Here is an 18,405-nt window from a genome sequence, read left to right as displayed (position 1 = left end):
AGCCCAAATTTCTGTTAATATGTCGAACAGTTAACCCATTTTAAGTGTTATTTTAATAATAGAAAGCTTCATTAACCCCAATTGTATCCAGGAAAGTGAGTAGATAACGGGAGAGATACTCTTTCTCTCTCGCACTTATGTTTAAAACAATAGGTGCGAGAGAGATGAGTAATATGGAAGGAGTTAATTATCTGTCCACTCATTTGTTAATGCATTGTAAATATAAACTAATATTAAAGTTGGGCTGCAGTAATGTAATGCATTCGTACAATGCAGTTTGACTTGCTACTGTACAAATTTAGTTGAAAAAACAGTGTCTTGGGATACATTTAATAGGCATTTTAAAATTTTAAAGTTAAGTTTAAGTAAATATTTTTTTTAATAACAGTGATGACAGTTTAAGCCTGACTGTGCAAAGGAAAGTAATGTTTAAGTGATTTATTTTTACAGTAAAATTATTAATGTTTGATTAAAAGACAATTTTCAATGAAGTGAACTAAGTGCATGTATGTATTTATTTTTTTAGTCATTGTTATAATCTATACTAATATTATAAAGCTAAAGAGTTTGTTTGTTTGATTGTTTGTTTGTTTTTTTTGAACGCGCTAATCTCAAGAACTACTGGTCCGATTTGAAAAATTATTTCAGTGTTAGATAGCCCATTTATCGAGGAAGGTTATAGGCTATATATGCGCTACGCTACGACCAATAGGAGCAGAGTACCAGTATAAAAAATTACAACAACGGGGAAAATTTTGACCCATTCTCTCTTATGTGATGCAAGCGAAGTTGCGCGGGTCAGCTAGTCAATAATATATTTATTTTCTCTCCACAATAGGTACTTAGGTCTAGGTCTTACAATAGAAAACTTATGCTAGGCTATAATGCTGTTAAGAAACCATTCTCAAAAGAAAAGACAGAGATTGATCTATAACTAAAGCTAGACTTAGATTTAAATTCTTATAATAATATACTGTCGAGGATACCTAATTCAAATGAAGTAGGCACTTATAACGCCGGAACAATAATAAGGGACTCTCGAAAATACATTGAATGAAAAAGTAGTATGTAGTAGTAGTAGTAGTAAGTAGTATGTAGATTTCCTCAAAATAATTCCACTTACTGTTACTGCAAATGACAATTACTTTGTTAAAATCATAGTTTAACATAAGCCATATGTCATAGATATGATATGTGATAAAGTTTAAGTGTTCAGGCATTTTTTGATAACGTAAAAAGCAAACCACCAATTTTATTTAGATGATAGTTTTATAGTTTAAATAAATTAAGTATAATGAAATTAAGTTAAGTATTTTTTTTTCAGGTATTAGTAACAAAAACACACTAATTCAACAAAAATACAATGGCCAGAGATACAATATTATATTTTTTATGCTTTGTTGTACGGTATTCTTTTCAAAGTTTTGTATTTCACGAAAATACAAATATAAAATTTATTCCGGAAAAAAATGGACTGTCGAATGAATATTTTGGATTTTCAACATTACTAAGACCGGAGGGGTATAGTACTATTTACTTTATATAACATACATACATAAAATCACGACTTCTTCCTTTTAGGGTAGGCAGAGACTAGAGTAACAGTACTAACGTTATATTGTTTTAAAAGAGATTTATTTTTTACATTATTTTTATTTATGTAGTTTTTTAATGTGAGGTTAACTTAAAGAGTTAATTTTAGTCAACATTTAACTCAAGTAAAAATCAGCTCGTTCTCAGCCCCATTTGAGCTTATATATTAATACTCTGTTAATTTAAAAGTTTACGTTGTAACCTTCAATTAATTTGCCGACTACAAAAAAAAGAGGAAGTTTTCAATTCTGTGTATGTTCTTTTTGTCCTAAAGTCCAACAGAAATATTTCAGAGACACATCCTTAAATTTATGCCAAAATCCACAAATTATATAACGTCCATATTTATCGCACGCGACACCACATTTTCACGATACAATAATTATCATTTGTTAAAAACATTGACCTTTTATCAAACCTTTTAATCAAACAGGCTGTACGTCGGTGCACCGAAAGCAACCAATAGAGTAAAGGAACCGACTGGACTGGTATTTATATGTTCCCTTCAAGAACTGGCCGTCAGAAATGTATCGTGCCAGCATTTAGGCTCCAGGTTTCAGAAAAGCAGGTTAATGACCCCTTACGACTTGAGGAGAGACATGTGGTTTGGTGCATCCATGGAATCTGTTTCAAATGATCGGTTATTGGTAAGTAGAATATTTTGACTAGGGATTGCAATCCGGTCCGACGAAATTAAAATGAAATTAAGATATAATAATTTTAAGTATTCAAATAATCGGTCTCAGTTATTAATGTAATTATTTGTAAGTACCTACCTACTAGAGGAGAGCATACTAATTATTATCTCACTTAACGAAAATATTTCAAATACAAACACCGGATCCGGTGGACCGGATTGCAATCCCTAATTTTGACTGATTCCGTGGCTTAGGTCGCCATGCCGGTACCATTGCATCTCCCGCGGAACAAATATTTGTGCGATTCAAAAATAACGGTTTCGGGTCAGGTTGCACTTTGTGTTCGTTGTTCGTTTGTTTGTCCCAGCGACTCAAGAGAAATTCTTAGCTAAGGAGTTATCTTTTTTAAAACAAAACAAAATAATATTTCTGTGGGACAGTAATGTTAACCCTTGCTCAGCAGTGGGACAGTCATGGGTTAAAGAGAAGAGACAAGTACGTTTACTGATTATCATGTTCCTTAATTGGTGCCGAGCTTTTTTATTTTTTGCTAAGCACCTAATTTATACACGTACTTTTGATATAAATTGTGATGTCTGAAAATTTACTTAAGTGTAAGACTGTATAGGATAGTTTTATTACCAATTAGTTTATTATTTGAAAAAGAGCATTGTTTTTTTTAGGTATCGGCACCAAGATCAAAAACACAATACGATTCAAAGAACTTACTAATGCATGGAGCGACCTATCTTTTGTCACCAAGAAGGAATCGAATATTGAACCCTTTGGCTGATGGTAAGTAACTCTCTTTTATCTTTTTCTATTTCTCTCTCTCTCTCTCTCTTCTTCTCTTTCTGGATATTCGTCCCATCTGTGCGTCGGAAGGTCGTAGGTTCGATTGAATCCCATAATATTAGTGCGATCTAAAAATATTTTTTTCGGATCTGATTGTTCTTTGGGTCCTTTGATTGTAAGTTTCATAAAGTCCCCGGGACACGAGAGAATTTTTTTGTGAAGGATTTGTCTTATAAAAAAACTGAGAAAAGTGAATCGAACAAAGAGAACAAATGAACAACCCTACAAAGTTAAAAGAAAATAGATTTTATATGACATATTTTATCAGAATATCGTTAAAACTAAACCATTTCTCTTTACACCAGAAGGTAGAAGCAGTCACCAAGCATTCGTGACAGATGGTCTAAGACCAGAATATGGATCTGGTAAAACGCACCTGTACTACTACGCTCATGGACAAGTTGGTTTCTCCATGGCCGTTACTAAGATGAACACCGTGGTCATGGGAGCTCCAGGATTATTGCAGTGGACAGGTTAGTGAAAAGGGGCTGGTTCTTCACCAGTTTCTGTTTCAAGACTTCTGTGCTATTTGATTGTAAGTAGCACGATTCGCACGAATTCGTACTGTTACTACAATGCACACAGTACAACCGCGTACAGGCGTAACGCATATATTATTTATCAATCACGAAAAGATTTTGAAAGGACTTTTTCGCACACAGTAATATCTTTACTTGTACAACGTCTACAAATATACAAACACCTACGCTATTATCTCTTTCACACTGATATTTGGCTACGGCGGCCAGTTTCATTGAAACCAGTCAATTGTGCAGGAGTTTGCTTAAAGTGTTTAACCCCCGGTTTCTTAAGTATATTTAGCGGTATTCATTTAATTGATAGCGTTCAAACTCATTAAAAAAAAAAGCTATTGAATTGATAAAGTACCGCTATTCTCTCATAACCCTAAGGACGCCCAAACCGACACGATCAGTAAGATTGTTTTATCTTATACGCCTACAGTTGTAATTATTTTTATGTTTTTATTTTCAGGAGGTATCGTGACTTATACGTTTAATCCAAATGACACCCTTCCATTTACAACTCCACAACCGATAGCAAATCCTTACTATACAAGGGAATTGGAACCAGATGATTATTTTGGTAAGATTTCAAGTATATGACTTATATTATCATATAAAATGATCCTTGATAATAAAACAGCACAAACGGTTTGCAAAATTTTGCTATAAAAAAAACAAATAAATGCAAAACAATCCTACTAATATTATAAATGCGAAAGTTTGTGAGTATGTATGGATGTTTGTTACTCTTTCACGCAAATACTACTGAACCGATTACGATGAAATTCAGATGAAATTCATAATAACACATAAGATACTTTTTATCTCGGAGTTCCCGAGGGGTCGGAATTCACACGGGAAGCGACGAAGTCGCGGGCGGCCTCTAGTAAACCATATTTTAGGCATATTTCCTTTTCATAATGGTTGTTTTTCACTCTTTCGGCAAAGGTATTGCCTTGTCATTGTATGAACAGGAATGTTGCATAAAAATGTGAATATTTTGAATTTGACTAGCTAACTTAGCGCAATACTCAGTGGCCGTCACGCATTGGGCGTTCGTGGGTTCGATTCCACGCAAAACAAATATTTGCGCGTTCCCTGTTTCGGATCTTTGCTTTGTGTATGATGTTTGCACGATAGTAAAAGTTGCGACACATAGGTAATTCTTAATATGGACGCTATTATTTTAATACATTTTCTTAAACCCAAATGGTTGAGGTTTATATTTTATATCAAACCTATATCTTCTATACATTGATTGATAATGGTTATTTCAGGATACAGCGTTGAATCTGGCACTTTTGAGAAAAATGGTGGCGTACTTTATATTGCAGGTGCTCCTCGGTCTAGTTTAGCTCGTGGAAAGGTAAATTTCCGAATATCTTTTATTATCAGTTGCACCTTACTGTTATCCCAATCGATGTTATTTCCTTCATGTGTGTCCCATTTTTACGGGGTAATTTTACTTTAAATCAAACATTCTTATAGTAAGATACAAACCACGATGAAATGTTTATATGAGGCTTTAGAAATCTATCTACTCACAGTATTTTTCGAAACGAATCAAAACTCGCCGGGGAGCCATTAAGTATCTCAGTTGATAACTATTTTAAGCTACTATGCTTTACATTGCCTTCTCAAAATAAAAGTCAAAGCAGCAATGTACTGAATCCATCAATTTGATGTACACTAGCTATCGACTGAGATACATGATAAGCCCGCAGAATTAACTTGATGGTGGCATAATTACAACTTCAAATAAAAATTACTCATCTTATTTCCCCAGGTTTTGCTATTCAAACCACCTATTGGAGAAACGGATCCATTGGATATAAAAGCCAAGCTTATTGGACCTCAAACAGGATCATATTTTGGAGCAACACTTTGTCGCACGGATATCAATAATGATGGACTGGATGATCTACTTGTAGGAGCTCCGACTTTCGTCAAAAATGATGGGGCTCTTCCATACGATCAAGGAGCTGTGTTCATTTATATTACTAAGCCGGTAAGTTAGTTTTAAAGTTTAACAAAGCTTAACTTCAAAAAAATACGCTAGAGATAGTATGATTATTTGGATGGATATAATAATGGATAGTATGAATGGATAAATCTTGTACTCAAAAACTTACATAATAATATGAATGGTTTTATCTTTTCGTAAGTACGTAAAATTTGTTATGGGGCTCACTTAAACTCAAGGAGTCAAAAGACCTTATTAAATAAAAATTTGAAACAAAGTATTCTTAACATTGCTGACAGAAGCTTTTGCGAAAAAATGGCCGTGTTTTTAGTAGCGACAATATTAATATAATTGGGCAATTTTTTTATTTTCTCCCTAGACCTCATCTGGTTTCGTTTTAGAAGATTCTGGGTTTGTAACAGGCTCTGAGGCTGATGGTGCAAGATTTGGAACAGCGATAGCAGATCTTGGTGATGTCAACGGTGATGGATTCCGAGGTAAATACTATATAGTCTCTTGTCGTACTAAAATGGAAAGTTAACTTGTTTTGTTTTCTTTAAGACAACTCCCGTACTAAGAATTTAAGACTTTTTTCCTGTCGCGAGTACTTTTACAGACATACAAACTATCACAAATTACAATCAGACCAGAAACAACTATTTGTGGATCGCACAAATATTAAAAACAAAAATACAAACTATGAGATCCTATCGATGGTCTAGTAGTGGAGTTATAAAAATTACAACAAAATTAATATTTTCGGGGTCTTTTGTATTAATTCAATAAAATAATTGTTGACGATCTTATTCCAGACATAGCTATAGGAGCACCTTGGGAAGACGATGGTGTTGGAGCAGTTTACATTTACATGGGTTACGCTGGAGGCTTTAAGAAAGACAATGTTCAAAGAATCCAGCCATCTGATGCAAGAGGCTTTGGCTGGTCGATAGCTAAAGGTTTCGATGTAGATAATAATCAATGCAATGGTAAGAATTTTAATAATACTCTGTATGTTTTTTTTGTGTATTGACAACGATGGTGCCCTGGTGAATTTTAATCAACAATTTCCGCACTAAGGACGTCTTATGCAATCCAAATTACTTTAATCTTTTGAAATAGTTACATTAATCATCATATTTACGTCCCCATCCTCCACGTGGGTCAACGTGATAGACCGAGGCTTAATCTTCCTTTTATTACCGGAGCCTGACTCGGGCCAAGCAGTGAGATAATCATTAATATGCATATTTATGTTTCCCGCTTTCGCCAATCTTCCCCGTTCTATGCCGCTCGTGTCCAAGACTTTGTTATTTTTTTACTCATCTTGCTATTGGTATTTTAACGCATCATTTGCTCTCTCTCTCTTTCTTGGATATCGGTGGAACTGTAATAGATTTAATTCGTTTTCGACTTATTTATGTAATTTACCTATGACAAAACGTAAATTTTAAATATTTCCTGTCATTTTCAAAGATGTTTTTTCAGTCGATACCATTAATCCTCTTTATTTCTTGCTTTCAGATCTGGCTATAGGTGCATTTAACAGTGCCTCATCATACCTATACAGGTGTATTCCTACCATGCGTGTGACCGCTTTCATACGGGTACCAAACGCGGTGAACATACCTCACAATGAGACAACATTCACTGCTATGTTCTGTGTGTCTGCACCTTTTATTAAATTTCGATCTGATGTTGAATTAAGTAAGTATTCTTCTAATATGATAAACACGAATTTTTGTTATATCTTTGCTTTTACTCTTATATACAGGAATCGATGAATGGTTTTTGATAAATTTTGGCCGACATATACGTCTAACTTATTATTTGAATTACAAAAAGAGAAGTTTTTAGATACAGGCAAAAATACAGACAGAAGCTAGTCAAATGATAAGTATTAGTACACTACGCTGGCCAAGTGCGGGTTGCGGACTTTTTCAAGCTCTCAAAAATATTATTCGAAATACTATTATTTTATTTGATTGAAATACTTGTTTCAGATTTAATTGGAAATATAAAAACCGACCCTGCTGACAACCGAGCCGTGATGCTCAGTGATCCACAGTACACAATAACAGCTTCACCTGACAACGAAATATGTGACCAAAAAACTATTTATGTCAACGTAAGTAAAAGATAAGAGATAAATTCTTCCAATCTATACTAATATTATAAAGCTGAAGAGTTTGTTTGTTTGTTTGTTTGTTTGTTTGTTTGTTTGTTTGTTTGAACGCGCTAATCTCAGGAACTACTGGTCCGATTTGAAAAATTATTTCAGTGTTAGATAGCCTATTTATCGAGGAAGGCTATAGGCTATATAACATCACGCTACGGTCATTAGGAGCGGAGTAGCAACGAAAAATGTTAAGAAAACGGGGAAAATTTTGACCCATTCTCTTCAGTGACGCAAGCGAAGTTGCGCGGGTCAGCTAGTCGACAAATAATTTGGCTTATAAAAGAGCTCGGCTATATCAAAACATCGATCTCCCAGGTCAAGCTACGCTTGCCGAAAGTCCGAATGTGGTGTGTGTGGGTGTGGTGGGTCAGAAGCTTGAAATCTGACTGGTTGTCTGAATTTCAACGTTATATCAATCGCTCCATGTAACAAGAAGACAGGCAAGGCTGATAGATAAATTATTTAGCTTGTAAAATCTCTTTATGCTTACTTGATGTATTAAATAAAATATTTATTTATCTTTTTAGCAAACTGCAGATCTACTGAAGCCAATACTTTTAATATTTGAACTTGAAGCCGATGAACTGATGAAAGGTAAATTCAACAATATAATAAATTAATACTTATATTCTATTCCTGTTTGAAACACTGTGCGCGGTTGTTAGTGTACCCGTCCGCTGAACACGAAGTCCCGGGTTCGATTCCCAGGTCGGACAAAGTGCTATGGGTATTTTTCTTATTTATATTATCCTCGATAGTAGTTTGGAATTAGGTAGCGTGGTCGCCCCCTATTACAAGTCTTGGTATACTTGGGTATATTCCATTCACTTCTGCCTACTTCTTCGGGTTTAAGACGCGTGAATTACGTAGGTATGTATTTATGTACATATCTTTAAATAGTCAAAAATGTATTTTATTGCGAAAATAATTTAATATTATCGTACACTTTTAATAGATTTAAATAGTTTTCCAACAGATTTTATAATATTTTTTGTTTTCGTTATTATGTATTATAATATATGATGTGCATGTTGTATTCACCTGTAATTGGTTAAGCAATTAGATAAGTTCCCTAGGCTAAGTTCATATTGTTTGTATTATTGTTTAAACCGTTGGTGAATCTAATAAATAAATGAGTATTTTCACGCGGATGACGTCGTGGGCTAAAGCTGTTGTTTCATGTTTTAGAAAGCTCATCAACATTTCTAATGAACGCTGCAAGAATGTCTCATGATTCGTTGCTGAAGACTGAAGTACCAGTACAGCTGATGAGGGATTGTGGTGAAGACCTGTTCTGTAATCCATGGTTACATATGACTTTAGAGGCTTTGGATAAGTAAGTAATTATTCTATTGAATATAATATACCGTCATCTTTGAACATTATACTTTGATTCGATTCTCAAACTATCGACAAATTATGGCTAGCCATTAAGACATTTTGTTCAAAAATTTGATAAGCGCCACTAGCGGGCGCCGTTGGAACTATTTTTGCAAAAATAGTTCAAATTTTTTTCTCGATAATCGATAGTACTGTAGAAAATTGTGCCTTTGGGCCAATTTCTAGTAGTAAGGTATTGAAGATTTTTATGCAGTCGAGGCCACCATGTTGCTGCCGTGTCATATACTTTTGATTTGTACATGGATGAGATATTCGTTTAATTAACAAATATTTTATCTGTTTGTTGTTTTATTTTGTAAAAGTCTCCACTACACAACATTCAAATTTTATCATTATTCAATTTATGTTTCATTATAAGTACACACACTTTTTTATATGGTTAACAATTTGATAGTAAAATGAAGCCACTTTTAAAATAGCCAATATCTTTTGTTTCAGCCCCTACATACCGGGAAGTAATCAAAGCCTTGGATTCAGACTCACAGTGCTCAATAAAGAAGAACCAGGTTATGGCATCAAAGTCAACATCTCTTTACCCATGCACCCCAAAAGAATACCAAGTGATTGTTCGTTCCAAGACCTTCTGATGTCCTGCGACTTCCCTCAACCATTCTCAAGGAACGAGAAAATTTTATGGGAGGTAGACTTGGAGTATAATATGAATGTCACTGATAAAGACTTGGTTGTGAGTGCAGAACTTAGTGATCGGTTTAATAGGAAAATAACAGATGAGAATTATAAGGAGTTGAGTATACAAGTTACGCCTGAATCTAGTTTAAGTATTAGTGGGTAAGTTTATACAGATGTCTATGGTTTACAAATAAACAAAATAAATATTTTTGATCAAAATTGTTTTTGCTTTGAGTTACGAGGTTCACGATTTTAATAGTTTGTTTTTATGTGCAATTGTTTTATTTTGCGGGAAATTCTGTAATTTGTCTTGATATTCATATTATTATGAAAAACGTATCATTGTACTAGATTTTCATTTCCACAAAATTCATAACTATTTAATATTGTTACTAAAGTATCAAAAAGACTAAAATTTTGTTTAGAACCCGTATCTAAAAAGCTAAAGTTATGTTATTTACTTATTTCAGAAAATCAATGCCAAATGCAACTATGATGGTTTTAAGAGACAATTTATTCGCGGGAACCAATGTTGTATTTAAACATGATTTTGAAGTAAGTCCGACTATTATTTCATACGTTATTAGAAGTTTCTGACTGGACTGTGGAGGTCCGATAGGCAGTGGCTTCATATAAGATACTGGAGGCAGAAGCCAATTATAGTTGAAAGAAAGTTTAAGCTGATGATGATGATTTGTAAATTTGTAAATGAATTCCTCTATGCATGAGCTTTCATCTAATGTATGGTTATTATTTCAGATAACTAATCTGGGACCTTCGGATTGTCCATCATTAGTTGTTCACATACGGATTCCTGATAAGGTATATATTTACTATTACTTCTAATTATTTCAATATAATTCATTGTTTCGTATTTAACTAGTAGGTGGTGTTGGTACTCACGTTCAAATCTTGGATAAAAAAATATAAGGACCAATGAATTTAACAAAATCTTTCCACATTTGAAAGGTTCTTGACACCAAGGCTTTTATCATATCGTATGTGTGTTCAAAAGCGAATCCGGGTGAAGCCTGGGCAAATGGCTAGTATTTTAATAAAGTAATATGTATTGTTATTTTCAGACTAATATTTCAGCCGACATCGCAGGCTGTATAATTACAGATTTTGGATACAAATGCGTCTGGTCTGTACCAGCAAAGGTTTCCTTCCCAGTGTCAATTCCTCTCTTGATGGATCTGAGCATCGAAGGTTAGTAAGCAAAGATATTTACCACTCAGCGTAAAAGTACGAAATTTATCTAGACACGTGGTAGCGTGTTGAGCACTGTTCAAGCAAAGGAAATGGCTGGCCAGCGCAACTGAATTGAAACGCAAACTGTTTGGTATGATGATTTCTTAGTAAGTCTTAGTGTAGAGGGGCACTAAGGGAGCATTTGCGGAAATGCCCTCGAGGAGGTAAAAACGGGAAAAAGCTTTTTTAGAAAGAGCAGCATTAAAACATTCCACTAATATTATTATATTAAAAACAATCCAATCGTCTGGGATTGCTTTATATAAGTTTTATTTCGGCAGTCTTGAATATTATATAATATGTTGTTGTTACAGGAGAATATTTATTACGGAATATGACGTATAATGCTACCTCTACTATACTGATTGAATCTAGCTATGGATATAACCAAACGTAAGTAATTCATCACGCGATTTTAAAATACTCATGAGTCAACTCTAGCTAGGTACACGCGAGCCAGGCGTGTTGCCTGGCTCGCGTGTACCTTTTCGATAATAAATAGATTCTTAGGGTCGGAAATATTTTTGTTTAATGTTGTATCCCACTTTTAAGTACTTTATTGGTTCGGGGATGAGCGGTTGAATTTTTTTTTTGTTTTCAAGTATGCTTTCACTTTCATTTCATTTGTGTATTAAGCTATTTTATGAACTTGGAAATCTGATCAACATTTTTTACATAATTTTACAGGTCATTTGAAGTGACTACAGCAATGTTTCTGGAGCCACCATGTATTATTTGGTACATAGTCGTACCGTGTATATTCATAGGACTACTGCTTCTATCAATCATTGTGTGGATTCTTCATAAAGTAAGTTATATGGCCGAACTATGACATAAAGAATCGTTGAAAGACAATATTATTATATTACTATTAAACTATATTTCTTTATGACCCGCGCAACTTCGCTTGCGTCACATAAGAGAGAATCTATACTAATGGGTCATAATTATCCCCGTTTCTGTAACATTTTTCGTTGCTACTCCGCTCCTAATGGCCGTAGCGTGATGTTATATAGTCTAAAGCCTTCCTCAATAAATGGACTATCTAACACTGAAATCATTTTTCAAATCGGCCCAGTAGTTCCTGAGATTAGCGCGTTCAAACAAACAAACAAACTCTTCAGCTTTATAATATTAGTATAGATTACACTTTATAGTAATACCATCTATTTATTTCTTAGACAAAATCCAGGGGCAATATAATAATAATAATATAATAAATGATAAAAATGCATGCACATTTCTAGCATAATTTAAAAGACATATATTTTTGCTCAACTATGTTTAAAACATGGTCAGATAATTAAAGTCTATATTACTATTACTTCACAGCGAGGATTCTTCTTAAGGAAACGCCACGAGATGCTTCAAAGAGAGAAAGATAATGACTTACTGCAAGAATCTGACGTTTTGCCATCCGATGACGAAGATGTGTATGAAGAACTTGGGTCTAATGATGTAGACTGAAGATGTAAAGATATGACTGATGAAGAATATAACAGTGAGACGGTAGAAATTAATGGAGAATGAGAATTTTCCTTTTATATAGGCACTAGCGGACCCGACAGACGTTGTCCTGTCTACACGCCGTCTGTCGGATTCAATGTATAACATTCCAAAATCAACAATTACTAATAAATTAAAAGTCAATTAAAAAAAACATTGTCCAGCGGACGAATTTGTGAATCTAAACTCTCAGATCCCCTTGAACACACACAAAAATTTTCATCAAAATCGGTCCAGTTGTTTAAGAAAAGTTCAGTGACATACACACTTACAGAAGAATTATAGGTATATAAAGATTAAAATTTAATGTACCAAATTATTAGATAGGTAGTAGAAATATATAAAAAATACTTTGATGGTGATATGTAGATTATCCTTACCCACAGTTGGCTAGCGTGGTCGACTTGAGGCCTAACCCCTCCCTCATTATGGGAGGATTCTCTTACCCAGCAGTGGGACATTAATGGGTTAAATTTATTATTATTTTATGTAGATTATGTTACTGTTCTTTCTCCTAAATAGTAAATATGAAAGTATTTATAGATGAAATATTATTTATATTATTACGGAACATTTATTTATCTTTAAAATTATTGATCTCATATCATGTAATTGCGATAAGAAAATCTAGATGTAAGTATGTATTTTGAAATATAGTTTTATGTATTAGGTACTATATAACTAGAAAACATAAATAGTAATATTAAATTATTGCGTAGTTTTTAATATCTTTTTTGTCTCCTAAGTAAATTAACAGTAAAAATTAATGTAAAAGCTAAGGGTCGATTTACATCTGACGAAATATGCGGCGGGTGTAACATAATTGGATGTTAATGTATCTATATAAGTATGTATTTAGAAGTATATAAGTATGTTTATCAGTTATTTGGTTACCATAGTACAAGCTCTGCTTAGTTTGGAATCAAATGACCGTGTGAATTGTCCAATGATATTTATTTATTTATAATTAGTATGGGCTTCGCGCCGACGCCGACGCATCATCCGTTGAGTGTAAACCGTCGTGTGCTTTTCCACATATTTGTGTGTTGGTGTAACGTGACCACACGCGACGTATGTTTCGTCAGATATGAACCGACCCTAAAACCCCCTGAATGCGATGAATTTCTCAAACAGGTAATATCTAATGCAAATCAGGCTATAAACAGAAAAAAAAACAGTACACAAGAATTAAAGTCTGTCAGCCTGCGACCACGGCGAGTGCAACTTGCGCCGAATCGTTAGGCATTTTAAGGTAAAATGCGTGTTCGCGTTAATTCCCGTATTCTATTATACATTAAGAATTAAAGTATTTTACTGTACAATAATTTATAATTACTGGAAATTTGTATCACATTGCTAACTAAGGTAGTAACAAAAAAAGATCTTATTAACCAAAATACTCCTAGCCAATACTACTAAAATGTATGTCAGACTAGATTCAAACCGGGACGTTATTAGTTCAATATGTGATTTACATATCTACCGTGAATCCGGGTATTTGAGGGTGCAGCATCCGTTTTGGCACAGACTCCAGATCCCACCTCGCTGAGATAAGAGCTAGCTCGCAATTTAGATTCATCCGTGAACTAGATTCGACGTTTCTATACATCTAAATTGATGTTTTATTCAAGACTAGCTTATGTCTGCAGCTCTGCTCGTATGTATTTTTTTGTAAGAGTAACAATAAGTGTAACTGCTGATCGCGAGGTCTTGGATTCGAGTTCCTTGATCAGGCAAAGTGCTTTTGGGCATTACTAATTTCTATTAAAATAATAAAATAAATCGAAAAAAAAAACTCAACTGCCCAGAGTTGGGTAGCTTGCTTGGGTTTACAGCAATAGGCTTTATCACACGTGGTCAACAATATTCATTGCTAAAAATGTAGATATCTTCTACACTTCTGCCTATATTTTCGGGTATAACAATCTTGTTAACTTAAAAAATAAATTTTAAAAACAGATAAGTATAAGAAAACATTAACTACATCGTCAGATTAATATTCGCAGCCCTTAGATTGCAATAGCACTGGAAAAATTACGTGTATTTCAATATAACTCCACAACCCATCAACAAATACAAACTACAATACCAATACACAGTGACATACAACAAGACCACAAAACGGTTTAATTCCAACCATTTCCAACTATTTCCAGACAATTCCAACCTATTGTTCCATTTCCAATACTTGCACTATTTACTTTCAGCTAATTACAGTTGGCTGGCTGCACTAAATATCCGTCGTACACGGATTATCCGGGTTTAGTACGTACTACCGCCGGTTATTGCCATCTTAGAGAGGATTATGTACCAAGTATTATTGTGCCACTAGCATTTGCACGCGACTCCTCTTGAAACTGTTGCAGCGCCATCTGGCGGTGAAGTTGGGAACTAAAGTTTTTGAGCATTGAATGATGAAGCTGCAATTTTGAATTAATTATTGGTTGGAATTTAAATTTGAAGAAAGAATTGTTTGGTTTTGACTGCCGTGGTGCAGTGGTTTAAGTCGCCACGCCGCTACCATTGTGCCGGGAGGCCGTGGGTTTGATTCCTACACGGCACAATTATTTATGCGATCTACAAATAATTGTTTCCGATCTGGTGTACTTTGTGTTCGTTGTTTGCATGTTTGTAGACTAAACCATTTTAATAAACCGTATAATGTGCGAAATTACAAATTGTCAAAACTAGCCCTAACGCACTTTGAAAAATATTTACGCTATGTATTTTTTTACAAATCAGCAATATATATAGAGTAACAGTAGACTGTTACTCTATATACTATAATCACAATCTCGAAGCCAAAACGTTCGTAAAACGCATTTCAAACTCGATTTCAACTCGAACGTACCTTCATCTGAGTACAGTAAGTTATTTACCGCCGGTTGTTCGTAGTTTAATACCGAGCCTTTATACGAACCTATCGGGGAACTAACTCGATTGTACTTGGGATGTGTACACAGGGTGTGGGATAATATTTTGTTAGGGCGAAGAAATATTTGGGATGGTTGTAAGGCTTTTGGGGTCAATGACCTCGGGTGATGAATGAGCAAAAATAGGGTCAATAAGACTGATAATAATCCTGTGTTTCTATTAGAAAAATAATTTGAGAACCAATTTATAATTTTAAGATTCAACAATTATGTTTTATTGGCTAATTCTATTGATAAACTTAAAGTTACCTATAATTTCAGAATAGCACAAGATACGTAAGTTTAATAGCAATTAATAATTGTGTAAAGGTATATAGAACCTTCTTCTCCTTTAAAGTTGGCTTAAAATAACTAATCGTTATTTTTTAATCGTTAAATTACTAATTGTTTTTGTGTTCGAATACGTCAGCAATATTTCAACCAATCTACTATTCTATTCATACATACAAACTTACATACATAAAATCACGTCTTCTTTCCATACGCGTACGCAGAGACCAGAGAATTTTTATTTATCCTTTTAAATAGCTTCTCAACTAAGCCTCAACCCTACTCCCGCTAACAAGAGCTTGTATCACACGCTATTCATCAGTACTGTCTGTTCTGAGCGTTAACAGAGTTACAACTTGCCGCTGGATACAGAACACTGTGATACATTTAACTGCTTTACTTCCTGAGATGTTCATACGTGAATTGAAACTGACGGGGATTCTAATAGACGTTGAAAGTTCTGCATTTAGGAAATCTATACTATATCTATACTAATCTATACAAGACTAATATTATAAAGCTGAAGAGTTTGTTTGTTTGATTGTTTGTTTGTTTGATTGTTTGAACGCGCTAATCTCAGGAGCCACTGGTCCGATTTGAAAATTTTTTTCAGTGTTAGATAGCCCATTTATCGCGAAAGGCTATAGGTTATATATCATCACGCTAGGACCAATAGGAGCAGAGTACCAGTGAAAAATGTTACAAAAACCCTGACATTAATCGGCGCTCAACTAAGCCTCAGCCCTACTCCCGCTAACAAGAGCTTGTATCACACGCTATTCATCAGTACTGTCTGTTCTGAGCGTTAACAGAGTTACAACTTGCCGCTGGATACAGAACACTGTGATACATTTAACTGCTTTACTTCCTGAGATGTTCATACGTGAATTGAAACTGACGGGGATTGTAATACACGTTGAATGTTCTGCATTTAGGAAATCTATACTAATATAATAAAGCTGAAGAGTTTGTTTGTTTGTTTCTTTGTTTGTTTGTTTGAACGCGCTAATCTCAGGAACCACTGGTCCGATTTGAAGGTTTTTCTCAGTGTTAGATAGCCCATTTATCGCGGAAGGCTATAGGTTATATATCATCACGCTACGACCAATAGGAGCAGAGTACCAGTGAAAAATGTTACAAAAACCCTGACATTAAACAGCTTCTCAACTAAGCCTCAACCCTACTCCCGCTAACAAGAGCTTGTGTCACACGCTATTCATCAGTACTGTCTGTTCTGAGCGTTAACAGAGTTACAACTTGCCGCTGGGTACAGAACACTCGTGATACATTTAACTGCTTTACTTCCTGAGATGTTACTACGTGAATTGAAACTGACGGGGATTCTAATACACGTTGAAAGTTCTGCATTTAGGAAATCTATACTAATATGATAAAGCTGAAGAGTTTGTTTGTTTGTTTCTTTGTTTGTTTGTTTGAACGCGCTAATCTCAGGAGCCACTGGTCCGATTTGAATTTTTTTTCAGTGTTAGATAGCCCATTTATCGCGGAAGGCTATAGGTTATATATCATCACGCTAGGACCAATAGGAGCAGAGTACCAGTGTTAAATGTTACAAAAACCCTGACATTAAACAGCTTCTCAACTAAGCCTCAGCCCTACTCCCGCTAACAAGAGCTTGTATCACACGCTATTCATCAGTACTGTCTGTTCTGAGCGTTAACAGAGTTACAACTTGCCGCTGGATACAGAACACTCGTGATACATTTAACTGCTTTACTTCCTGAGATGTTACTACGTGAATTGAAACTGACGGGGATTCTAATACACGTTGAAAGTTCTGCATTTAGGAAATAATATTTACACTTTATAGTGGTAAGAAAGAGGCCTCTGCCTGTTTTAACAAAAACTAAGCCAATACTTTTTGTCTGTTAGATAGGCGCGTGCAATAGCCCCTTTTCGTCAAAATATCGGCGTCTCTGCTTCGACTATCCTGGCTTAAGATCTTGTCCGTTAGTGTGCCATAGCTAGAGTATAAACAGAAAACTTATCCAGCTTTGGACAATTTATTATGATTGATAAATATAGATCAGCGCCCCTATCGGATTTTTACAGAACTGTTTTTTTAACGACTATCTCAATGCCAATTTGGTAGATTACAAAACCATAAATATAAGGTGGAATAGATGTGAGAACCTTGACTTTAATAGGCCTCCAATTTTGTTTTCCGTATTTTCACCACATAAAAATAATATTTCACACTAACTTGGGTAGGACAAGAAAAATATTGCTCCTTCCACAAACATACAAAATCATTTAGTGCTTAAAACAACATTCAATATTTAGCCTTATTATTTGAAAGAAATAGGGCATACAATAGACCCTTATTATCGCGGCTCTCATTACGAATAGAAAAGTAAAAATATTACCCTCATCACTTCAGTGAGGGGATAATGAGAATAATATGTCTTAGCTTAAAATAGTTGGAAAATGGCCGACTATTTGAAGACTGAGCCTTGATTTATTGGATTGAGATTATACTTTAACCTTTCACATTTCAAGTTGCGATAGCCGAAAGTTCATGTGATCAATTTCAGCGAAATTAGATATGGAGTTTGGCTGTGAATGCGTAACAACCAGACATATTATTATGTACTTTAGGATTTCTAATTGAATAATAACTTTGTTGATGGCAAAACATGGGTGT

At 34.6% G+C, this 18,405-nt stretch overlaps 1 protein-coding gene across 1 annotated transcript; it reads left to right on the top strand.

Moving 5' to 3' along the window:
• The first annotated feature begins 271 nt into the window (after nt 1–271).
• Nucleotides 272–13,242, top strand: LOC142975470 (integrin alpha-PS3-like). Its single transcript, XM_076118324.1, has 21 exons — nt 272–506; nt 1,325–1,521; nt 2,027–2,240; nt 2,915–3,026; nt 3,392–3,559; nt 4,080–4,190; nt 4,888–4,976; nt 5,397–5,618; nt 5,953–6,070; nt 6,386–6,559; nt 7,095–7,277; nt 7,574–7,698; nt 8,277–8,343; nt 8,938–9,085; nt 9,589–9,939; nt 10,251–10,335; nt 10,540–10,602; nt 10,863–10,989; nt 11,346–11,424; nt 11,719–11,839; nt 12,364–13,242. Exons 2-21 carry the CDS (start codon nt 1,364–1,366, stop codon nt 12,496–12,498), a joined length of 2,850 nt encoding a protein of 949 aa, XP_075974439.1. The 5' UTR covers nt 272–506; nt 1,325–1,363; the 3' UTR covers nt 12,499–13,242.
• The last annotated feature ends 5,163 nt before the right edge of the window (nt 13,243–18,405 follow it).

Source organism: Anticarsia gemmatalis, chromosome 9, assembly GCF_050436995.1.
Source record: "Anticarsia gemmatalis isolate Benzon Research Colony breed Stoneville strain chromosome 9, ilAntGemm2 primary, whole genome shotgun sequence".
NCBI classification, from domain to species: Eukaryota; Metazoa; Arthropoda; class Insecta; order Lepidoptera; family Erebidae; genus Anticarsia; species Anticarsia gemmatalis.
Note: the sequence above shows the minus strand (reverse complement) of the source record. Positions and strands in the feature narration are given on the sequence as shown.